Source organism: Zymoseptoria tritici, chromosome 1 (assembly GCF_000219625.1).
Source record: "Zymoseptoria tritici IPO323 chromosome 1, whole genome shotgun sequence".
NCBI lineage: Eukaryota > Fungi > Ascomycota > Dothideomycetes > Mycosphaerellales > Mycosphaerellaceae > Zymoseptoria > Zymoseptoria tritici.
The window spans coordinates 3,641,288-3,662,120 of NC_018218.1; the positions used below are offsets into that span (position 1 = coordinate 3,641,288).

The window sequence follows — 20,833 nt, forward strand, 5'->3', positions numbered from 1 at the left end:
CACTACCTCCCGGATCTCGTGCAATACATTTTGGTAGCCGTGAATTCCTCTTTGCTGTGAAAGTGTATTTGTCCAGCCCACCAAGGGAGATCGGAGCTCATGGAGCATCGGACGCGAAAGGTCGAGATGAGGGATGGACACTGGCGTCAAGAGGTTGACGGCGTGATCACGGAGATTCCCTGCGCCAGAGAGAAACCTTCTCCATGTCTTCTTCTTGTGGATCCATCACATCAAGGCAATTCTCATAGAACTCGACTCCAGCCGCCTTCCATTAAGAGGATCCTCTTGGAAGCAACCACCCATACCCGACCGGCGAGGAAGAATTAGCCATTGCAGAGACGCCAGAATCGGATTGCTAGAGGCGAATGCTGACGTGGGTGCTTGGCGTCTGAAAATTGATGGATATTGGATATGGACATCGGGCCCTCACTGCACAGACTGACCAGAACAAGCATCGCAAATGAAATACAGTATCAGCTCTAGACAGGGTGTCGTCAAAGGATTTTCCATGGCGCTAGGGGTCTCACATTTTGGCGCTTCGGAAGTTCCGGTGGTACGATCAGGCCAGAATCAGGTCATCATCGGTGCAACCTTTGTCTGGCACAAGTGGCACGATACTACGACCCAGCGTGATACCATCGAATCATGCCCAATATCGGAGGATACAACAACGCGGGCTTCGGCAGCTTGCGTCGATTGCTGTGTGCACGGTCTGAGTAAGGAGTACTGCCAACCATCGACGACTGGAACAATGTCCTTTTATATCAACAGACACATCTCCGAGCTCGAACCAGCTCTGGATAGTTGCTAGCGCATCCAACGCCGGTCCACTTTGCTTACACGGCCTCTGAGACAAAAATTAAGAAGTAATTCATGCCCCCTAGATTGTATGCCGACATCCCAGAGCGGTCAGCCAATGCAAGTTTGACAAAGCATCAGGTCACGTCCGAAGAGGACAGCAACATGGAGTTCGGCACATCTCCGTACGGAACACGAGTTCTACTTCCTTCCAAGCAGGCCTCGTCCAATTTCACGTTGGCCTCTTTCAACGCGCTGGTCTCCTTCATCCTGCGTGGCAGTATCGAGCCACCGTTCGGCACGGGAGCTTTGCACTGGAATGATATAAGTAGCCGCTGGTCTTGCTCAGTTTTCGTCGACTCTTTACATCAAATTTGATAACGAGCGGTGGGAGTTGGCCTCGGCCCTGAGCTAAGTTTTAATGATGGCTGCTGTACAACTCTCTTCGAATCAGGCGCAGAACCTCCTCAGTTCCCGCAGAGAGCTTTGACAGCAGAGGCTGCACCGAGCATTCCTCCCCGACCATGGCGAATCTGATCAGATCTAGCAAGCACTGCCATGTTTCGCATTCTCACAGCCGCAGTCTGCGGTACCTACGAGAAGAAAGGTCAGCAGGGCCTCTCTCAATCCTTGGGAAGACTTACCATCGCTGAAGATTGCACAGCGAGCGTCTGGCGCGATGCAATGCTGGTTCTAGAAGCAGTTGGATTAGGACGAGCAATGTAGCGGAGGAATCCTTACCTACCGGACGACACTGGTAGTACTTCGGTTGATAGCTCTGATCTTGCAAGTCGAGGCAGCAGCCTTGGTTCTCTCCGAAATCTCCACAGTGGCGGGCCGTCACATACTCGCGAGCGTTGATGGCCTCCTGGCGAGCAGACTGGTGGGCACCGTAAGGGAAAAGGTCATCTTTGTAGATGCATTTCTAAAGCACGGTCCATTAGCATACAGCACCAAAGAGAGAACTCGGCGGCTTATCTTACGTATGTAGCGTAAGAGCTGCCGATCCACAGAGCGAAGTTGAGAGCACCACGCATTTTGAAGACCGGGAGGGCTGGATAGATGGGACGTTGTGCTGTCGAGTGTTGGTGGAAAGGAAGTCGCGCGAGACTTGACGAAGTAGTCACGAAGTACGGAGGCGCCGTAAAGTTCAGCGTTGAAGAAGAAAGGTGGTGAGACGTTGTTGGTCGGGTAACATTGACGCCTCTTGAAGGGACGCAAAGACCGAAGGAGGCTGGCACAATGAGGTTCCGAAGAGGACAACTCAATTCGTTCATGGAGGGTACGCGGAAGTGTCTCCTCAGCTACCTTATATGCACGGCCATCGCTGGACTTCCTGTCTCTCTTCGATTGCCCTGCGTGGGATGCCTTTTCCCTTAATGGCCTATGTTTGCGCTCCATTGGACATCAAGAAGTAAGACGGGCCTGATTGCCCTTGTTCTGTACGCTGTTGCGCTCTCTGAAGCCAGGGTGGCCCAGTGGACCCTCGAATTGTCCACGGCTATCCAAAGACGACATCGGCAGGCATCGACCATCATCGCGAGCTCACATTGGCCCGGAAATGTCGGTGTACTGATCAGGAGTTTTTGCTTTGGTGACGGCACCGGGTCTCGAGGACTCCGGCCTGAGCTTATCCCTTGGAATTGAGGAGTAAGTTATCACCTCACAGCTCTACCTTGTCGTATCAGGCAGGAGACCTCGTCGACAGGGTCGTGGTCCAGCGTGGGATTTGCGGCAGTAGTTTTTCCCCTCCGTGAACTTCAGCGAGCGACCAGGCAGTGCGGCGAAGCGAGGCAGTCGAGGTTATATGAGATGATGATGTGATCAGATTGAGATGTCTTCGAATTTGAGATGATCGATCGAGTCCACATCGGGTGACATCAGTGCCGATCATTAATCGCTTGCACATCTTATCAACCCTAAGGGAACCACGGCTTCACATTCAATTTGTTCAATTTGAACTTCGCTATGCATATGGATTGTGACAGTTGCGTTGTTCTACGACGTCTCTGAATTGATATGAGTACGTTGATGCAAACAAGTCGTATCGAGGGCGAGCAAACAGATCCTGTCACAGAGTGCAATCCTTGAGCATATTTTCGATGCAAATGCCAACAAATCATGCCCACGTGTTTGTCTTCTATTAGTTGGGGTTGCAGTCGGAACCCCAGCAATTTGGAGGACCATAGGCGCCATATAGTCTGCAGTACCGCACAAAAGTGGGCTGATCGATGCAGCCTGGTTTTTTCGTATTAGCTGCATTTGCCTTCTGCCGCCCGCGCGGCCAAGGGTGAGAACGTACTGTTGTCGGTGCAAAGCTCCGTGGTATCGTCCTGAGTGTAGGGGGGGAAGTGTTCGGTAAATGCTTCCCCTCCCCATTTTTTGCAGGCTGTAGAAGGATGTCAGTAAAGGTACGGTTGAGGAAAGCCAAATAACGAGTCCACAGACGGGGCGATCGTGAACGCCGCGCTTTTGGCTTTGATTCAGAGGGTCGCAAGGTGATACCTTACCTGCTTCGGTCGCATCATTGTTGGCATGGAGAGGTCCAGCGTTGGGAGACTGGGGTCCTTTCTGGCAGACGCAATGTGTGCGAGATTGCGCAGAAACGAAGGCCGGACCGACGGCGGCCGCAGCAAGGACGGCAAAAAGGCCCTGATGTGGGTTAGTCGGAGGCAATAGAAGAGTGCAAGAGGGACCTGTGCCCTACCTTCATTGTAGTACTGGGAGCGTGGACTCAAGTGGCTTGAAGGAGAGCCGGTCGTATGGGTGTCGATGGAGGGAGAAGAGAGGGCAAAGGCCGCAATATATCTACAGTGGACAATGTGCGCGTGGGAATAAGTGCCGCATCATCGGAACAACAGCGACTAACGAACAACAGGTTACAGCAGTATGTTCGTTCGAAGCTAGGTTAGTAGGTAGTGTTTGGGCCGATGTGACTTCCTCAGGCCATGCGGGTTCCTGTGCAAGGGCTTGGCCAGCCTGAGCCTTGCGATTCCTGGCCCTTACGGAGAAATGTCGTCCGCCTTCCACATTTGCCGACGCACGTCTTACGACGGCGAGAGAGGTTTGTAAAAGCATGTCCTCGCTATGTGGCGGCTTGCTTCATTACCATGCTGCGCAGTGCTGCTGCGGAAGCGTCCGCACAGTAAAGGTTGGAGTATCATCTAAAATGTCGAGGCAGTCCGCAGCGGTCCTTGTGAATCCAGGAACCAGGGAGGTCACATCGAACCAGCCACAACCTGACTTGGACCGGATGTAGTTCTCGTATTCGCTGCCCGATCCCGGCACTAATCCCTGTATGCGCGATTTTCACCACTCTCATACTGCACTGTAGTCGAAAGTTTAGGCTTGCGAGCACGTGGGCGTGGACGTGGGGGACCTGGATCGATGCTTCGGGCCAGCAATGCCGAATTCTCCAGTTCACATTGGCTTGGGAATGCTTCCTAGGGCGGGACTTGCTTGTTCCTTTCGATCCAGAGGATGTTTTCGATAGCGTCCGGAGCCGATTTACCCTCAGTCGAGATCAACGTTGAAGATGGAACGGATGCGCGAACGAAGTAGCTTCGACTGCACGCAGAAGGTGTCTTATAGGGATCTGCTTCCCGATGCGACTCCTGGTGATTATATCGTTCAGATAGACTGTCGCCATGGCACTGGAAACATGCAGACCGTGCAGCTGATGGAGACCGCATCGGTGCGATCATTCCGGCGGGATTTGACCTCTCCGTGGTCGCATGTATCCATAGTCGACATTCGAAATGTGTCGCTCCTGCTTGCGTTCACTCCCATAAATCCATGGGTCAAGAGTGAGGAACCAGACCAGCTTTCGACCATGTCCAGATCTCGGCTTCCCAGACGTTTTGCAAATACCACATGACCCATGATGAAGCCGTAGAAGCATATCGAAGACGATTGTCGCGAAACCAGCATGCCAGGACTCTTGTCCTGCTTTCACGTGGAGGAGAGGTCCTTCAGCTCCGGCGGTCTGGACCGTGATCGAATTGACCGGACGGGGAGCTGGTGATCCTGAGCCCTCAGACGTGAGACCACAAGAACATGCTGTGGCTCAGACCCAGAATCTGTGTATTACAACAAGAGATATATCTCACGCAGCCAGTTCGGACACGATGCCGGCCGTGGGCGGCGTGGACTGCGAGGAAGATCACCCCACTTCGTCCAACGATGGGTGCCAAGTGAGCGCTTTCTCCAGACTTCACTTGTCACTGAGATGCGAGAGGCTTTACTCCTTTCCCCATAGCATCCTGTTTCGTATGACGCCTCCTGTGTGAGGAGCTGCGTATCCGGTCATGCGCTGAATGCCTAGAAAGCTCGAGCAGTTCATCTGTGCACGCCCGAGGAGCAAACGTTCCGTTGGTATCATGCGGGTCCGGCAAGAGAGGCAGGCGTCAGCATATATGTCGGCCGCGTCTGCCTTCCATTGCGCGACTTCACCACGGAACATCAGAGAAGAGCTGACGCGGATCAACGTGATTCCCTGTTCAAACCTTTCGTCCTCACGACGACTCACACCACACTCGCGATGACCCAACCACTTTCATCCACCTATGAAATGGCCAGCAACTACTTCCCGCCTATGCAGTACCTCTCTGGCAATGCTCCGAGCGACTACATCTCGAGTCTCGACTCCATCTGTCCTGTCATCTCGATGTCTTCCACCACCAACAACAATCCTAACTTGCGCTTCTACCGCACCGACTCTTACGACGGAACCGCCGAGAGAAGGAGCTCGGACTCGGAGGACTCCCTCGGTGGCAACAACAACGACTTCGCCGATACCAGCGTCCACTTTCCGTCAACCATCAGCACTTTTTCGACATCCCCTTCCCACCACGGCCTATCGATTTCACCACCACCAAAGTCCCCACTCCGCCCTCCGAGCCGTCCTTATCGCCGCGTTCCACACGCCGCAGTTGAGCGTCGCTACCGCGACAATCTCAACACCTCAATCTCGACTCTCCGGCTCACTCTCCCCTCTCTCAAAGACGCCTGCAACACCACCGTCGGTCCTTCCGATCACGAGGACGCCGCGCTCGCCTCTCGTGGACCTTCCAAAGCCGTCATCATTAGCACCGCGACGGCTTACATCAAGGAACTGCAGAGGGAGCAGCGGAAGGCGGAGAGTCAGATTGAACAGTTGAAGGAACAGATGGCGGACTTGCAGAATTTGCTTCAGTGTAACCATCGTAGTGTTTTACAGCTTTTACAGCGGGTTGGCGACGGGTACGGAGGAGTTCAAGCAGAGAATCTCAGTTCGGCTTGTACCTAGGCAATATTGCCAGCGCAATATACGACAATGCTGTCTGATGTCGAGTGCATTCCCTCCAGCTCTCAACGTGTTGAGATTGAAAAAGGCATTTCTGAGCATGACATGTCCGCTGGTAGGATTCCGGCAGAATGACGTGGGCTGTAGAGCTCGAAGATCGGGTATGGATCGAGGCATCGCAAAAGCTGCAGAGACGAGAAGCGATCCATTGAGCTGGACCCGAAGACGGGTCTAGAACCTCTGCAAACACTGCCTGCCAAGGCCACTACAAAAGCACACGGCCACTACTCGTACCCGGCATTGTTCTCTATTTCGAGCAAACCACAATGCAGGGGTAGAGTGACATACTCCATATCACTCATCGGCCCGCCGGCCGTGACTGGTGACTTGTGCTGTGCCATGAGCTTCTGCGGAGAGACAAGTCCGCCGATCCTGCTTGGTACGACGGTTCGTACCACTCAACGGAGACGTCAGGTCGTGCATTCGTCCACGGCGTACTGGGACCCAGCTTGATTGCTGTCTTCACACCGACCACTCGCCGGAGTTTGCGCCGGTGGTGTGGTCGCACGAGCGCGAGACCATGGCAAACGCAGTCCATCGATCGACGAGCCATCAGCTGTGCCTGCGCCCTTTACAGGATCCGGATCCTTGGCCTACACAATTGGCAAGATCGCTAGAGGCCCTATCGAGCGTTCTCTACATGCATCTACCGCTTTAGAAAACCCAAGGCTAAACGCTCCTCCAAAGTCTTGTGAGGTCTTTTCCGAGTCTCGTGAGGGCCCCTTGGGAGATCTCAGCAAGCCGAAACGATCCCACGATATTGAACGCCTGCGATAGCGCGAGGTCATCATCAAGAAATACGAGCCGTCACTCCGCTGTACAACACCCGCTTGATCGGCAACTTGGTCAATGGGGCGACGACACCCGTCGGCAAGAGCGTCTCGAACATTCTCTTGGGGAACGAAAAGGCCGAGTCCGAACCCAATGGCTATCGTGCGCCGGGTCCATTAAACTCGAAGAGATGCCGAGCTGATACATGTAAGGTATTCCCACGAGCCGGAAGGTACGAAGGCCAATTCTAACCACGCAGATCGCAGGCTGCGTTTGGTCTCACATATCTAACGCAATGACCTCTGCGTTTACAGGCAGCAGGAGACAGTCACTTACAGTGTAACAACGTCGCCCGCGCCGCGATACGTCTCGATTTCCACGATGCCGGACCGTGGTCGAGCGAGCTGGCGGCTCAAGGACAAGACTTCGGCGGTGCAGACGGCAGCATCGTGCTTTCCGGCTCCGAGATTGGACGAAAGGAGGATCGCGGCCTGGAGCGGATGCCAGCGCAGATGAAACAGTGGCAGAGGACTTTCAACGTATCGATGGCGGATCTGATCCAGTTCGGCGCCATCCATGCCGTCGTGACTTGTCCTCTGGGATCGCGTATCCGATTCTTCGCGGGGCGCAAAGACTCCCGAGTACCAGCGGTCGAAGGACTTCTGCCTTCGGTGACTGCACCTGCCGATGAGCTCATCAGCCTGTTCCGTGCCAAGACGATCGAGCCTCATGAGTTGGCAGCACTTCTGGGTGCTCACTCGACAAGTATCCAGAGGTTTGTGGATCCCGCGCTGGCAGGTCGTCCGCAGGATAGCACGCCGATGATCTGGGACGTCAAATACTACAACGAGACGATCCAGGAAAGGCCGAGAAGGATTTTTAGATTGCAGACCGATGTTGCTCTCGCTGCAAATCCTTCGATGAAGGATGAGTGGATGGATTTTATCGATCCCGTCGACGGGCAGGACCACTGGAACTCGGGTGAGTCGGCCTGATACGCCAAACCACAGATCTTGCTCCTTCTCCCGTCTACGAGCCTTGCTAACGGTCTACTGCAGACTACGCAACCGCTTACACTCGCTTGAGCTTGCTTGGAGTCAACAATATCAATCAGATGACGGAGTGTTCTCAAGTACTGCCTGCTGAAACCAGAAGGAGGCCTCGGTTCGCCTGACGAGCATCGACCTTCTGATGGTCAGGCAAGCCTTTCTGGGGCTCAGATATGGTAGAAGCGTGGGAGAAAGATGGACGGAGGCTGTTGGGCAAAGCAGGAAGCTGTATGCATTGTTACTCGTTGTACAGAGGAGAATTGCGGTACGAAGTCATTGCTTACGTCGTCGGCACGGTCGGCTCTGGCTGACATTGTTCACCTAGATCTGAGGCTGTACTTGCTGCTTGTACTCTCTCTCTCTCTTGTTTTCATCACTATGCTGGTCTTCTCCACGTCATCTGCTCGACTGTTCAATCTCTGTCGAGCGTAACGGGTGGAAATCCTGACACCTCTTTGCCTTTCCTGGATACTGTCCTTTCCCACAGAACCAGGCCTGGCTCTGCTACTCGACATGACCAGGAACATGGCCGAAACCCAACAGATCAGTTTTGAGCGTGGCGTCTGATTAGCAACGAGCGAGAAACGCCGGCGAGGGCGAAATCCGGCGTATGGGTCTTCCTTCGCACATGCCGCTCGAACAGATGATCCTGGCGGTGCTCTACACCAATCACGATCGGAGATCTATTAGGAGACGAAGCACTCGATGAAAGCTGGGAGTCATGTCAAAGCCAGAGGGTGTTTTGTTCAAATCATGACAAGTATGATGGATGGCAAGTACTACGCACACTCTGTAGGCGGCTTGTTTGCCCTCATTGTTTCGAAGCTGGCCTCGCGTGCGATATCATGAACGAGAAGAATATGCGAAGACATCGAGACATGGTTTTACACATGAGAGTATGCCAATTGGAGACGAAGACCTTCATTGACTTCCTGGGTTGTGAACCCAGCTCGAAGCGATATCTTGAATGGCTTGATATGTACAAGATGGCTTCTGGGGCCCACATCCAAGCCAGCGATGAACGTGCAGCCGAGATGTCCTTCCACGCATCGCTTTCAGACTCGAAATCGTCTCGCACCGTTCGCAGATGAGGACTGCCGGATCACTCATCGTCGCCCGGGGGGGTTGGGTGCGCCTACTACACACTGGGTGTCCGTTTCGTCGCCTTGAGTACTAAAGCAGAAGGGTGCAAAAGTCAGCAGCGGTTCGGACACAAACGATACAAGGACAGATTCGGGTGTCTTACGAGCAGGCCTGGTCATAACCGGACGCGCAGAAGCCGTAGATCCGTTCCGCGATGAGGGCACGGTCCGTGTAGTCGTTGTCCAAGATGCACTTGATGTCAATGTCAGTGTCCGTGATGGCTTTCCAGGAGAGGCCGTGGGATACACACGTTGCTCGCGGTGTCGGGATCGTTGGGGTACATGATGCCTTTGATGAAGTCACAGGCTGCAGTGGTGTTTGCCATGTTCACGCTGTGCTGGTAGACAGAAGTGTCCACGTCAGCTACAGTCCAAACAATGAGGACTTGATGCAGAGCAAGATCTGCGGACTCACCTGGTCCGCATCCTCGTAGCAGACAAAATTGACGATACCCTTCACGCCCCGGATTGGCCTGCCGAAGACTCCTTGACTGGTCTCGGCTGAGACCGATCTGCGTCGTAAGAACGTTAGCTGCTGTTGCGGCAATGGAGCGAGGTCTGCAGGTGTGCGTACCCGAGCAACAGCATGGTAGCCACGAAGGCGGATGAGAAAGTCATAAACGATGGCATGATGATCAATTCTTTTGCAATTTCTTGTGGGCAAGAATGATTGAGAATGAGATTCTCTCAACTCCTACTTGTATCACCGCCACTCATCATGCTCCGCTCTCCTGGGTGATGAGGTGCACTCGACTACGCAATTTCCCATCCCCCATGTTACATGCCATACCATGTCTGACCACGCGATCGTGATACATGGTAACCCGTGTCCCATCGTTGCATCTCACTCTCATTCACATCCGATTACTATCGGCAGCTGATTCATGTTCCACTGGTATGGCTTCCTGAACGAGGCCTTCCAGAGCGGCTGCACTTGTTGGAGCCGGCCATAAATTTGTATGCCAGTGTAAGGTAGTCCACGGTTGTTGTTCATCGCATGGCTGAGAGACCCCTGATACTCCAAGGCTGACCCCAGTCGCAACACTAGCCTGTGTTCGGTAGAGCTTAGCGCTCCTCGTTTCTTATCCCGACATCACGCTTTCGATCCCGGGAGTTCTGCGAAAGAAACATGTCAGCCCTGACAGTTTGTCGCTTTCGCTCATCACACCACCGCAATGTCCGAGATTGTACTGGGTATCCTTAGCAGCTCAAGGTTTAGACACATGTCCGGTCCGGCATCATGCCACTCGTGCGCAGGGTCCATTGCTTGCCAGGAACGATAGCGAGATGAGAAGTAGGGCTGGGTGGAACGTTCGCGACGGTCCGCATGTAGTGGTCTAGACTTCGTCGCTGTCTTCGATCATTGCACGGTGCACGGGATCGTGCCGCATGGTGTTGAAATGAGAGGCCATAGCTGAGACATCAGGTCATATCGTATCCCAGGTCCGCACGGCTTGTCGAGGTATGGGGAAGTTCGGGACGATACCGTGCCCTTCGGCAAATGCATTTCGCCCTGACCATTTGCTCGGTAGTTCGATCCCTGAGCCGATGTATGCGCTACCGATCACTCTTCAAGTTTGAATCTCTAACGACCGTCGAGGCAATTTCCGCCCCACGCGCATTGGAGGGCCTGCTTCGTCGTCCGCGCTAGCGTTGTTGTCTCACCCCTCGGGCTCTCGAGTCCTGACACCCTCGTTTTTCATCTCGCTTGTCCACTCGCCTCGTATTAATTTCGGCTTCCCTGTCTAGGGACATCTCGATACGGATACAGCGTGGAGACTCTGGAGAGCGGACGCTTCAGCTAGAAGGCGAAAATCTGGCGGAGGAGTTTCGCTTATATCTGGCCAGCGCGGACATCCATTCGTGTGAAGAGCGGACGTTTGGCCTTGTACTGATTCTTTTCATCTCCCATCTGTCCATCTGCACTCACTTTGGCTACCACACCTTTGTTTCCTCTTTCGCTTCCAAAGAAAATGAAGAATACTACTCTTGCACTCGTAGCATCGCTACTCGTAGCCTCCGGCATGTGCGGTTTCGACGTGCAAACGTTCAAAGGGATGAACGACAAGGCGGTCAGCAGGCATGCGGTGAAGAGAGATGGTGGACACTTCCTGTGGAACCCCGACAACACGGCTTATGTGAGTCGTTGATGACATGGCGGATGCACTCGAGTCGGATCTAATGCGATACGTGCAGTGTACCGACGGCAGCCAGTGCATTGGGTGGTGCGGCTTCATGGAGGATTACCTCGCCAACACGCCGAACGCGGACGGATGTGGGCAAAACAATCTCTGCTACTGCCAGGTGAGTCGTTCTATCAAAATGAGTCCAGCATTCCCATCAGCACGGATCTGACACTTCTTTGTACCGATAGACGACCGATCCGAAAGCGACTTGCGAATACATGCTTGGGCATCCAGTAGTGGATTCATGTACTCGGGTGAGTGATCACGACCGTGGTTCCAAAATCACTCATCGATTGCTGATTCTCCGCGCAGGGTGGAAGTGTTCTGGATCTTGGCTCGCAGTACGAGGGCATCTGCGTCTCTGCTTGCCAGCCAGACGACCCTCGGGAGAAGGAACACGGCGGAAACGGCATGTGCAATGCCTCGACTGATCCTTGTTTAAAGGCTTGAGCCTTCTTGGAGGTCTGGTTGAAATTGTCTGCCGTTCTTGGTGGAGCTATGCGGACTCACAGATCAGATCTTGATCGATGTCGGTCGAGCTTCGTGTACTGACAGTCCCGGTCTTCTCAAATGCTCGGTGAGCTACCAACGGCGAATTCAGTCTATGTACTGCTGCACAATTTCGATCGACAGTTCCGCTCCAACCATTCAAGTACGTTTTCACCATCTGCCCGACCTTTTGGCAGCATGATTGCAGCCGTGGGAAACGGAGACCACTATCAGCGTCTGCATTGCCAGCGAGATACTGCTTGTCGTGAAAGTGTGCTGCAGCGCTCCCATGCTCCAATCTGATGACCATGCCATCGCCCATCGTCCCCTTGACTGGACAGGTCTCAAACGTACAGAAGGGACGGCAAAAATCCTCAAGTGGCGTGAGCTCGCAAGGTGTCCGCACCGCGATTGTGCCGACGCACGTCCGCTCATACCACCATTGATGGTCGAAGAGGCAGTAAAGACACCAATTTCTCGACATGCTTGCTTCTGCACAGCGTGAGCCGTGAGGGACGCATTGGCCAAACCACCCATGAAAGCTGGCCCGAGAACAATGGCCTGGTGTCAAGGTATACATGGACCATCGCATCTCGAGCCCCGTTCCGGCAACCCCCCACGTACTAATGATACGAGGTACTCCCAATCTCATTTCAACATCACTCCATCGATCCTTGTCACAATCTCGATGCAAGTCCTCGTCTCATGTTCCTCGCCTTGAATCTTGATCGACATCGCGCCGTGCAAATTCACATGGCCTGTTGACCGCACTTCGCGCTTCCTCGACGGTGAGAATCGGACGATGGCAAGGATCGGCCTGTGACCGTTACGCTTTCCTCGTACTCTCGGGTCTGTCACCCACGGGACCACAGTTTCGCGCGGTCCTGCTCGGGTATTGAATGATCACAATTCGATGTTCCGACGAGGATGGTCTGACAGACCATGCGTTCATACCAGATGGACCATGGTGATATGAAGGGCAGTCGATCTGGTCGTGCAGTCATCTTCTTGCTCCATCACTTCTCATCAAGAACTCAAACTTCCACATTTTCATTCCGCCGCCGGCGAATTGGAAGACCTCTGCTGCTGCTCTGACGTTCTCGCTCCTGATCGTCTCTGGCCGCTGCGCTTTCGGGTTGGACAAAATTCATGCAGTGTCTGAGCAGGGAACCGAAAGGCGACCGAAATTGGCGAAGAGGGACCAGTTCCTCTGGAATCCGGATAACACTGCCTTGGTGAGATCTGCCGGGCGACCGGAACGGACGAGGGAAAGCGTCGAACTGGTCCTGACCGTCCTGGAGTCGTCGCCTTCGACCATCCGGGCGTATTGATGGCAGTGAAAGAATGCGGAGGTCAGGTCAACCATTAATTAGATAGAGTCTCGTTGTATGCATCAGATTCAGGTTCGCTGTCGGTCGTTGCGTGAAAAGTCTTTTCGTCTTGCATTGGGGCCGCCATCATTGACTGTAATATCGTCGACAAATGATGCCCGTATCGCAGCAGACATACTGTGAATTCCTGTGCCGTCCATTATGGTTCAAATCTCGAACGCGATGACGGGACGGACGAGACATTCGCGAAGATGACCTGAGGTAGCCTTTGTCGTGGACCGTGTACGCCATTATCTCGGACCTGAAAGCTTCCATTCACCTGCCGTCCAAACAAAATCGACGCCAAGACGATAGAAACCATTGAACATCCATCTCTTCACATGAGCGATGCCATTCCTGAAAATGTCTTCGCTGCGTCGCATGTGAAAGTCATACCTACCGTCTGAGCGTAACTCAAACATGCGTGACGCGACCGGGCGATAGCTTGTACGCAGCTGCTTCGCACAACAATCAACATTCCACAAGCACGAAGGATGAAGCAACGACACTCTCCAAGGGCTGGTACGAACCTCGAACATTGTATGGCTCCTCACATGGCTCAGTGCATTCACTTCACCCACGAGACGCAACACGTTCACCTACCCCTACACGAGGAAGACGTTCCATGTCACGCCACAGGACTCTTGAGCTACCCCGGCTGATACACAGAGGGCTCGCATAATCGGCACAGTCGACGACGCTCCTCCTCTGAAGCATGACCTCCGCCAACTCCTTCAACCACTCCTTACGGCTCACGCCTTCGAACTCGCCCTTCTTCAGATCTCCCACTGCACGCTCGCCGATCAAATCTCCGCGACACGACGAACCCGGTCTGCGATTGCAAAAGGTCATTGGCACCACCACTGCTTCCTCACATGCCTTTGCCAGTCTACCTTCGGCCGGCAAGTTTGCATTCACCGCAGGCTCGGCGGCCGTGTTGGCGACGGTGAATGACGACCTAGATGTCGTTCAGCACTTCTTTCGCGCGAACCCGAGCTCTGGTCCAAGAGATGGAAGCAATGGCTGGCCCACGACACCTACTCAGGCCGACCCCCGAAGTCGATTGAAAGAGCAGACACAAGCGACATCACCGAGTAACTCCATCGGTCGAGAGTGGTCAGAGTCAAACCGATCTTTGACAGCGAAGGACCGAGTCAAAGCGGCTACATCTGTTGATATCAGTCCGAATGGGAAATGGCTGGCCGTGGGAGAGACGGGATACAAACCGAGAGTGTTGTTGTTCTCGGCGAAGGACGGATCTTCAGAGACACCGATCACTACACTGGCCGAACACACTTTTGGCGTTCACGCATTGAGCTTCAGTCCGGACTCGAGGTTTCTAGCATCCCTCGGAACGGTCAATGATGGATATCTATATGTGTGGTCCGTGGACGATCGGACTGGAGGAATGACCCTCTTCGCCAGCAACAAATGTACCACGACGATTCATGCAATGTCGTGGATGGGCAGAAGTGTTCTGACTGTGGGGTTAAGATACGCCAAAGTCTGGCGGCCAGAGGAGGACACAGCACTCGAAGGTCGTGAAAACATTCGCAGCAGCATTCTGGTCACTCCGAGACCCAAGATGGACAGTCGACCCTCGGATTATGGGAACAGCATATCGAGTCCGCGGCATCGTGTGCTGGTGGGGAAGAACATCTTGCTAGGGGATCTGCTGGATGTGACTTTCGTTTCGATCGTCGTTCTTTCGAATTCGACGGCCATCCTGAGTGCCGAAAGTGGTGAAATTTGTCTGTTGGATGACACCGATCGGACGCAGAGCATTAAACTGGCAGCCAATGCTGGAATGAGCATTACCTCCGCCAGGCTGGATGATGCAGGCGTGTACCATGCCTTCGGCGCCGACGACAATGCGGTCTCGTTTTCAATCGAAGAGCTTCAGAAGGGCGCCTTTGAGAAATCAGGTCGTAGGAATTCTGGATCGCTCACGAAGCTATCAGCAGTCGGTGCGCACACCGTGGCTGTTGCCGCAGTCGGCACAGCACTCGTTGAGATCAGTTCCGATCGGATCATCAGTCTGGCGAAGACGGACGACCAGCAGCGACAGCGACGCCGACTACCAGCGCATGAGGACGCTGTGCTTGGTGTGAGAAATTTCACCTCAACGGTCCTCCCCGAAGCGGCGTTCTACACCTTCTCTGGCAATGGCACAGTACACTTCTGGACCGCTCACGGTGTTTCTGTTGCCGAGGCCATGAATGTACCGGTGGAGACATCACCCGAGATGTGGGGCATGGCCAACGGGTTGACTGCAATGACAGCTCTCCTCGACGGCACGTTCATGGCATCTGGCGACAAGTATGGGACTGTGGCACTTCTTGGGGTGGCTACAAGACGGATCGTCCACCAAGTCCGCGCTCACGCCGCCGAGATCCTAGACTTGATCACATTCGAGCGTGAAGGAGCCCACTTTCTGGCTTCGGCGAGTCGAGACCGGACAGTGCAGCTCTTCCTTGTCAAAGATCGCACCCTCGAGCTACTGCAAACCATGGATGAACATGCAGGCGCGGTCACCTCATTGTTACTCGCTCAGCATGGCACTCAGTTGCTGTCATGTTCGGCTGACCGGACTGTGGTTGTCAGAGATTCGGTCTTTCGCGATCCGCAAGATTCGGCTACACTAGCGTTCGCCATGCTACGGGCCATCACATTGAAGTCTGCCCCAGTCAGTATGTGCTTGGCATCCGAACCCAATTCGATTCTGGTATCAACGCTGGACAGATGTATCGCCAAGTACAGCACTAGCAGTGGACAGGCTGGCTTCAGCTTCAAGTGCTCTGACAACGAAGGTGGTGAGGCTGTGGTAATATCCAAGGTCATCTACGCACCTTCACTAAACGGTAACCCTACAATCGCTGGAGTTTCGAGCGGAGACAAAAGTTTCCGATTGTACACAGAGTACGGCAATTTGATTGCTCGGGACTGGGGTCATACAGAAGGCATTACGGATATGGCTATCGTTCAATGTCGCGATGGAGCATCAAGCTTCGTGACGGTAGCAGCAGACACGACAATATTCCTTTGGAGCAGCATGGTCGCGACTAAACTCACCGGACCACAGCCGAACAGTGCTACGGAAGGACAGAATTCTCCCGTCAGCACACCGCTCGGACCTCCTCTGAGGAAAGTCATCTCCCATTCAAACATTGCTCGCTTGAGACGAGAGAGATCCGTAGACGGCGGGAATTTCGAGTCTCCGTTGGCAAACGCTACACCATCACGACCATCGTCCCCGCCCAAGATGCGTAAGAAGACTTCACGAGCATCTCTGGCCCAGACTCCACGACTAGAACCTGTCTCTCGACCAAGCTACGATTCGTCACGACGGAAAACTTTCAACCGATCTCCTTCTCCACCCAGTCCACGCAATACTCACACAAAAGACGTCAAGAAACGTCAGTCCCTGGGCGCGAATCTTCGCTCTAAAAGCAGCGAAAGCATACGCCCGAGCTCTGCAGTCACCTCCAACAGCAGTACCGGCTTCGGGAGTCTGACCGGCTCCACGGAATCCGTCTGCCGCACTCTCCGGGCATACCGGAAGAAACTCACCACCACCGCAGCCAGCGAAAGCATTCCTCCCGACTCCCTTCGTGAACTCGAAAAGGAACTCAAACTCACCGCCAAAGTCGTCGGCGAACGCTCACACCGTAGTAACATCGACGAGGCGACACTCGCCAAGCTCCTCGATCAGGCGTCGTTGAAGTTTGCGGGCTTGGTCGACGAGCAGATCAAGGCAAGGGTGGAGAGAGAGCTGGGGAATCGAACTCATGAAGATGCTCCGCCATCACCGCCGCCTCCGGTTCCGCCGCTGCCGACGACATTTAACAAGACGCTGGGATCAATGGCGGAGGTAGAGGAGACGAAGACGCCGGAGAAGATAGAGAGATTGCATACCGCCCCTGGCGCGCGGGACACGACGAGGTCTGCTTCTTCACGCGGGAGGTAGCATTACTTCTAGGCGTTTGGACGATATACCCCTTTGTTTGTTAAGAATTCATCTTTCTATCCGGTTTCTGGCACCGTCACCAGTTCGCTCCTGAATTTGCTGATGGAAGACTCGTCAAGATATGATCCCTCTCCATACCGTGGTTACTCCTTGGGTGACGGTGACTTTGTCGACCTTCGCTCGTATGCCGACTGAGATGCCCGAACCTGTGCCGGTCCGACTATCAAGGCCAGGTAGTGTACGTGACACAGCTAGTCAAGCTGGCATGCTAGCTTACCTGTCTCCTTGACAAGACGCTCAATCAATGTACATGTGCGACTGACAACACTTACCTAGATACGGTGGTATGACCATGTGTATGAAGGCTCGCGAGGCCTGCTACTAAATGATCTGTACGAATACTTGTACGGCTATCAAGACGACCCGCTCCGCGACCTGCACGGCTATCAAATAGGTCCGGATGCGATATGCGTTGAGTAGACAGCCATGTAAGCCGGCATGCCATTGGACAAGTACGTCTGCTGACGTGCCTCACTGACTTACCCGCACAGCCATCTAGACCGGCACGCCAATGTGACATGCACGGCTATCAAGCTTGCCAGCCCAGCAGGCATGCACGGCTATCAAGGCGTGCAGATCAGGTTCCTTGTACAGCTATTTGATCTGGCATGACAACGTCGATGTACGGCTAACAAGACGTGCAGATAACTTAGTTGGACCGATATTGAGGCCGGCATAGCAAAGGATATGGACGCCTATTGAGACGTGCAGGTAAGATAATAGTACACCTTTTCAGACCGACATGCCAGCGTACTTGTACAGCTGTTCGACCCGACTTGCCAACTTGCATGACATGTGCGGCTACTAAGGTGTGCAAGTAACGTACATGTACAGCTATATAAGCCGTCCAACCACCGTACATGCACAACCAACGTGAGCAGGTAGCTTACTTGAATGTGACCGGCGTGCCACCGTATCTGGCCTGGTTTCGGGCATGTCTCGGCAGAGACTTTCCTTATTTGCCATCCAGCGTTCGACTCTCGGAGGGCAATGAGGGTGGCGGCCGGCGGCCGACCTCGACAGGCGATCGGATATCAAGATGTCCAAGGCGAGGGCGAGGCTGGCTTCTTACAGGAGGATACCGTTGAGCTTGACAAACGACTCGATCCTTGCCAGGCGAGGCCAGAGTAGGAGAATAGTTCGACCTCCGCCGCTGGTCCAGAAAGGTAAGAAATGGTAAAGCGACTTGAAATGTCAACCTGGGTATGGTTTTGTTTTGCTCACTCCAATACATCCGGGTAAACTCAGAGCGGAGAGAATTTCGGCCAGTCTTTACCGCACAGACGATCTCAATCAGGTCCAGGTCCAGAGCGACCACCGTTTTTAGACATCGGCCCACCCCTCCTCCCACCCTCCTTCCTCCTCTGCATAGACATACTCATCCTCGGCCTCGCCCTCTGCAAATGCTTCGGCACCTTCTTCGGCCCACCCAACAACCACGCATTCATCGGCTTTCGCACTCCGATGAACTTGCCCTTGGGCGTGAAGACTTCCACTTCAGGGACGTCCACCGCCGTATCGATGCCATCGAAAGAGTCGGGCAGAAGGCTGCGCTTCTTGCGGACTTGACACGCGAGTTCTACCCAACCCACGCCTTCGATGAGGATATCTGCGCTGTAGATCATGAACGGGAGGTTCTCGGCGCGTTGTTTCCCGGCTGTCTTATCGGTCAGAGGCCCAGCGCGGGGCTTGGTGACGTCCCATTCGAGTTTGAAGGTGCCGGCACTCTTGACGCGACCTTTGGCGGTTTGGGTGCCGATGTTCTCGATGGTTCCAGTGTAGGGCGTGCCATCCTCGTTGGTACCGGTCTGGATGGCGACGGCTTTGGAGGAGACGTGGGGTTTGAGGGGTGTGAAGGGGTAGGCTAGGAAGACAAGGTCGTCGGTTTTGGGTGTGATGCGGATGATGCCGCCGAGGAGGAGGGATTGGCCTGGTTTGAGGGTGTGTTGTTCAGGAGTGACTCTGCTTTTCATGACGAGTGAGGCGTGGTGTTCAGGTTGGATGTGGGTTTCGAGTGAACTGCGTTGGACTCCGGGGAGGTCGATCAGCTCGCCTCTTCCTTTGCCGTATGGGATGCGGATGGGCGAGGCTGTCGTGCCGGGCAAGGCGGAAACTGTCGGCATTTGCGGGTACTGTGTTTCTGGCTGAGCGGGCGGTAGAAGAGACAGTTCATCCTCATCCTCTTCCTTCTCGTTCTCCTCCACTTCTTCCTCCACGAGAACTTGTTCTGCTTCAATCTCGTCCTGTATCGGCTGGTACGCTTGAACATCGGACTTTGCACTCTCGGCCGCGAGCGCAGCCTCACCAGCCGTGGCGTCCAAAAAAGCGTCCCTGACTTCCTGCTCAGCTACGGCACCAAAACGACCCTCCGCGGATCGCAAAGCCTTGACATCCACGTGCTCGCTGCTGCCCTTCGGAAAGACAACCTCGTACAACGCACTCTTGCCCACATTCACCTTGCCCACGACCCAGCCCGCACCACCTCGATCCCAAATCTCCTTCTTCACGCTCGGTGTCCACCATCCTCTCTTCGCGCTGACACATCGTAGACTGCCCAATCTCACATTCTTACCCGTGCGTCCCAGAGCATCTCTCAGGACATCCTGCAGATATGGCATTAACCGATCGACTTGCTCTTTCTTCGGCGCGAGGAGATCCGATCGAGTGATGATGAAGGAGACATCTGCGACTCGACCGCGGGTGTATGTCCGACTCTTGGATCGACGGTTTTGCGTTCGCAGTCTCGGGAGATCCAGTGCGGACATGAGGTTTGGGATGAGGGAGAGTGGAAAGTCGGCGGCGTCAATGACGTGGTAGATGTGGTTGTGTTTATGCGGGCTGGATTCGATGATAGCCTGGATAGACTGCATGGAAGGGTGGACGATGGACTGTCCTTTGGATTGGTGAATCAAGTCGTGGCAGCGGTCGCAGATGGGAGATGCAGGCTTCGTCTCGGCTTCGGGCTGCTCTGGTGGGACTTGTGCGGAGGCCTTACCTTCGAGCCTTGCTATGGCTTCTCGAAATACTGCATCCTCGCCTTTCTTGCGAACGCTCTTCTCACGCTTCCTCCTCTCCGTGTAGTATCCAGCAGCGTCCGGGACGACCGTCTGGCTCAAGGCTCCACATCCTGGGCAGACGACAGGCAAAGTACGCGCGAATGCAGATGTGTCGTTGGAAGTCTCGTGGATGTGTATCTGTTCCGTTGGCTGTCGCTGTGTCTCGCCTTGTATCTCTGTATGGTGTTCCTGCTCTTGAAGCCTCCTAGCTACGCCACTGAAGCTCCTCTCATGTTGTCGAAGCCATGTCGATGGTCGAGAGGTCAACAACCCTCTCGGCCATCCCTTCTGCTGCCATCCGCCGACGCCATCGAGTGCGGTGACCACGTGCTTTCCCAAGCGGGAGATTCTCAACATGAACGGCGGGACATGAAATCTGTGAGGAAAAGTCGTGAGGTCGAGGAGAAGAAGAAGCCAATGAAGCAATAGAAAGTTCGCCCGGCACATGTCCAGTCCAGGCCCGGGCGGGACTCCGGAGTTTGTCAAAGTCGCGGGAGATCTGCAGCGGCTCGGCGGATACTGACCCCTGGTACCTTGAAGCATAAATCGTTACTCCCGCAATCTGTGAAGACTGAGACTGATCCACATTGACCTCTCCAGT

The 20,833-nt window shown here is 54.2% G+C and overlaps 7 protein-coding genes across 7 annotated transcripts; 4 read left to right on the plus strand and 3 right to left on the minus strand.

The window, feature by feature from the left end:
* Nucleotides 1-1,341: 1,341 nt before the first annotated feature.
* MYCGRDRAFT_89646 (uncharacterized protein) lies at nucleotides 1,342-1,835 on the minus strand (the record flags this gene model as incomplete). The annotated part of the gene is made up of 4 exons (XM_003857177.1): nucleotides 1,342-1,391; nucleotides 1,443-1,485; nucleotides 1,544-1,723; nucleotides 1,782-1,835. The coding sequence occupies 4 exons, from the start codon at nucleotides 1,833-1,835 to the stop codon at nucleotides 1,342-1,344; spliced, it is 327 nt and encodes a 108-aa protein (XP_003857225.1).
* Nucleotides 1,836-2,941: 1,106 nt separating this feature from the next.
* On the minus strand, nucleotides 2,942-3,511 carry MYCGRDRAFT_89647 (uncharacterized protein; the record flags this gene model as incomplete). Its single annotated transcript, XM_003857176.1, has 4 exons — nucleotides 2,942-3,036; nucleotides 3,101-3,187; nucleotides 3,309-3,450; nucleotides 3,506-3,511. The coding sequence occupies 4 exons, from the start codon at nucleotides 3,509-3,511 to the stop codon at nucleotides 2,942-2,944; spliced, it is 330 nt and encodes a 109-aa protein (XP_003857224.1).
* Nucleotides 3,512-5,369: 1,858 nt separating this feature from the next.
* MYCGRDRAFT_102615 (uncharacterized protein) lies at nucleotides 5,370-6,121 on the plus strand (the record flags this gene model as incomplete). The annotated part of the gene is made up of 1 exon (XM_003856387.1): nucleotides 5,370-6,121. The coding sequence occupies one exon, from the start codon at nucleotides 5,393-5,395 to the stop codon at nucleotides 6,083-6,085; it is 693 nt and encodes a 230-aa protein (XP_003856435.1).
* Nucleotides 6,122-7,248: 1,127 nt separating this feature from the next.
* Nucleotides 7,249-8,087, plus strand: MYCGRDRAFT_33834 (uncharacterized protein; the record flags this gene model as incomplete). Its single annotated transcript, XM_003856388.1, has 2 exons — nucleotides 7,249-7,894; nucleotides 7,972-8,087. Coding segments are annotated over 2 exons (762 nt in total), but the record flags the coding sequence as incomplete, so codon positions are not given.
* A 2,974-nt stretch (nucleotides 8,088-11,061) lies between these two features.
* MYCGRDRAFT_102617 (uncharacterized protein) lies at nucleotides 11,062-11,921 on the plus strand (the record flags this gene model as incomplete). The annotated part of the gene is made up of 4 exons (XM_003856389.1): nucleotides 11,062-11,242; nucleotides 11,301-11,408; nucleotides 11,479-11,544; nucleotides 11,603-11,921. The coding sequence occupies 4 exons, from the start codon at nucleotides 11,078-11,080 to the stop codon at nucleotides 11,738-11,740; spliced, it is 477 nt and encodes a 158-aa protein (XP_003856437.1).
* A 1,753-nt stretch (nucleotides 11,922-13,674) lies between these two features.
* MYCGRDRAFT_66546 (uncharacterized protein) lies at nucleotides 13,675-17,116 on the plus strand (the record flags this gene model as incomplete). The annotated part of the gene is made up of 3 exons (XM_003856390.1): nucleotides 13,675-15,025; nucleotides 15,104-16,488; nucleotides 16,660-17,116. 3 exons carry the CDS (start codon nucleotides 13,865-13,867, stop codon nucleotides 17,114-17,116), a joined length of 3,003 nt encoding a protein of 1,000 aa, XP_003856438.1.
* A 1,613-nt stretch (nucleotides 17,117-18,729) lies between these two features.
* On the minus strand, nucleotides 18,730-20,609 carry MYCGRDRAFT_53492 (uncharacterized protein; the record flags this gene model as incomplete). The annotated part of the gene is made up of 2 exons (XM_003857175.1): nucleotides 18,730-19,365; nucleotides 19,528-20,609. Coding segments are annotated over 2 exons (1,698 nt in total), but the record flags the coding sequence as incomplete, so codon positions are not given.
* Between the last annotated feature and the right edge of the window lie 224 nt (nucleotides 20,610-20,833).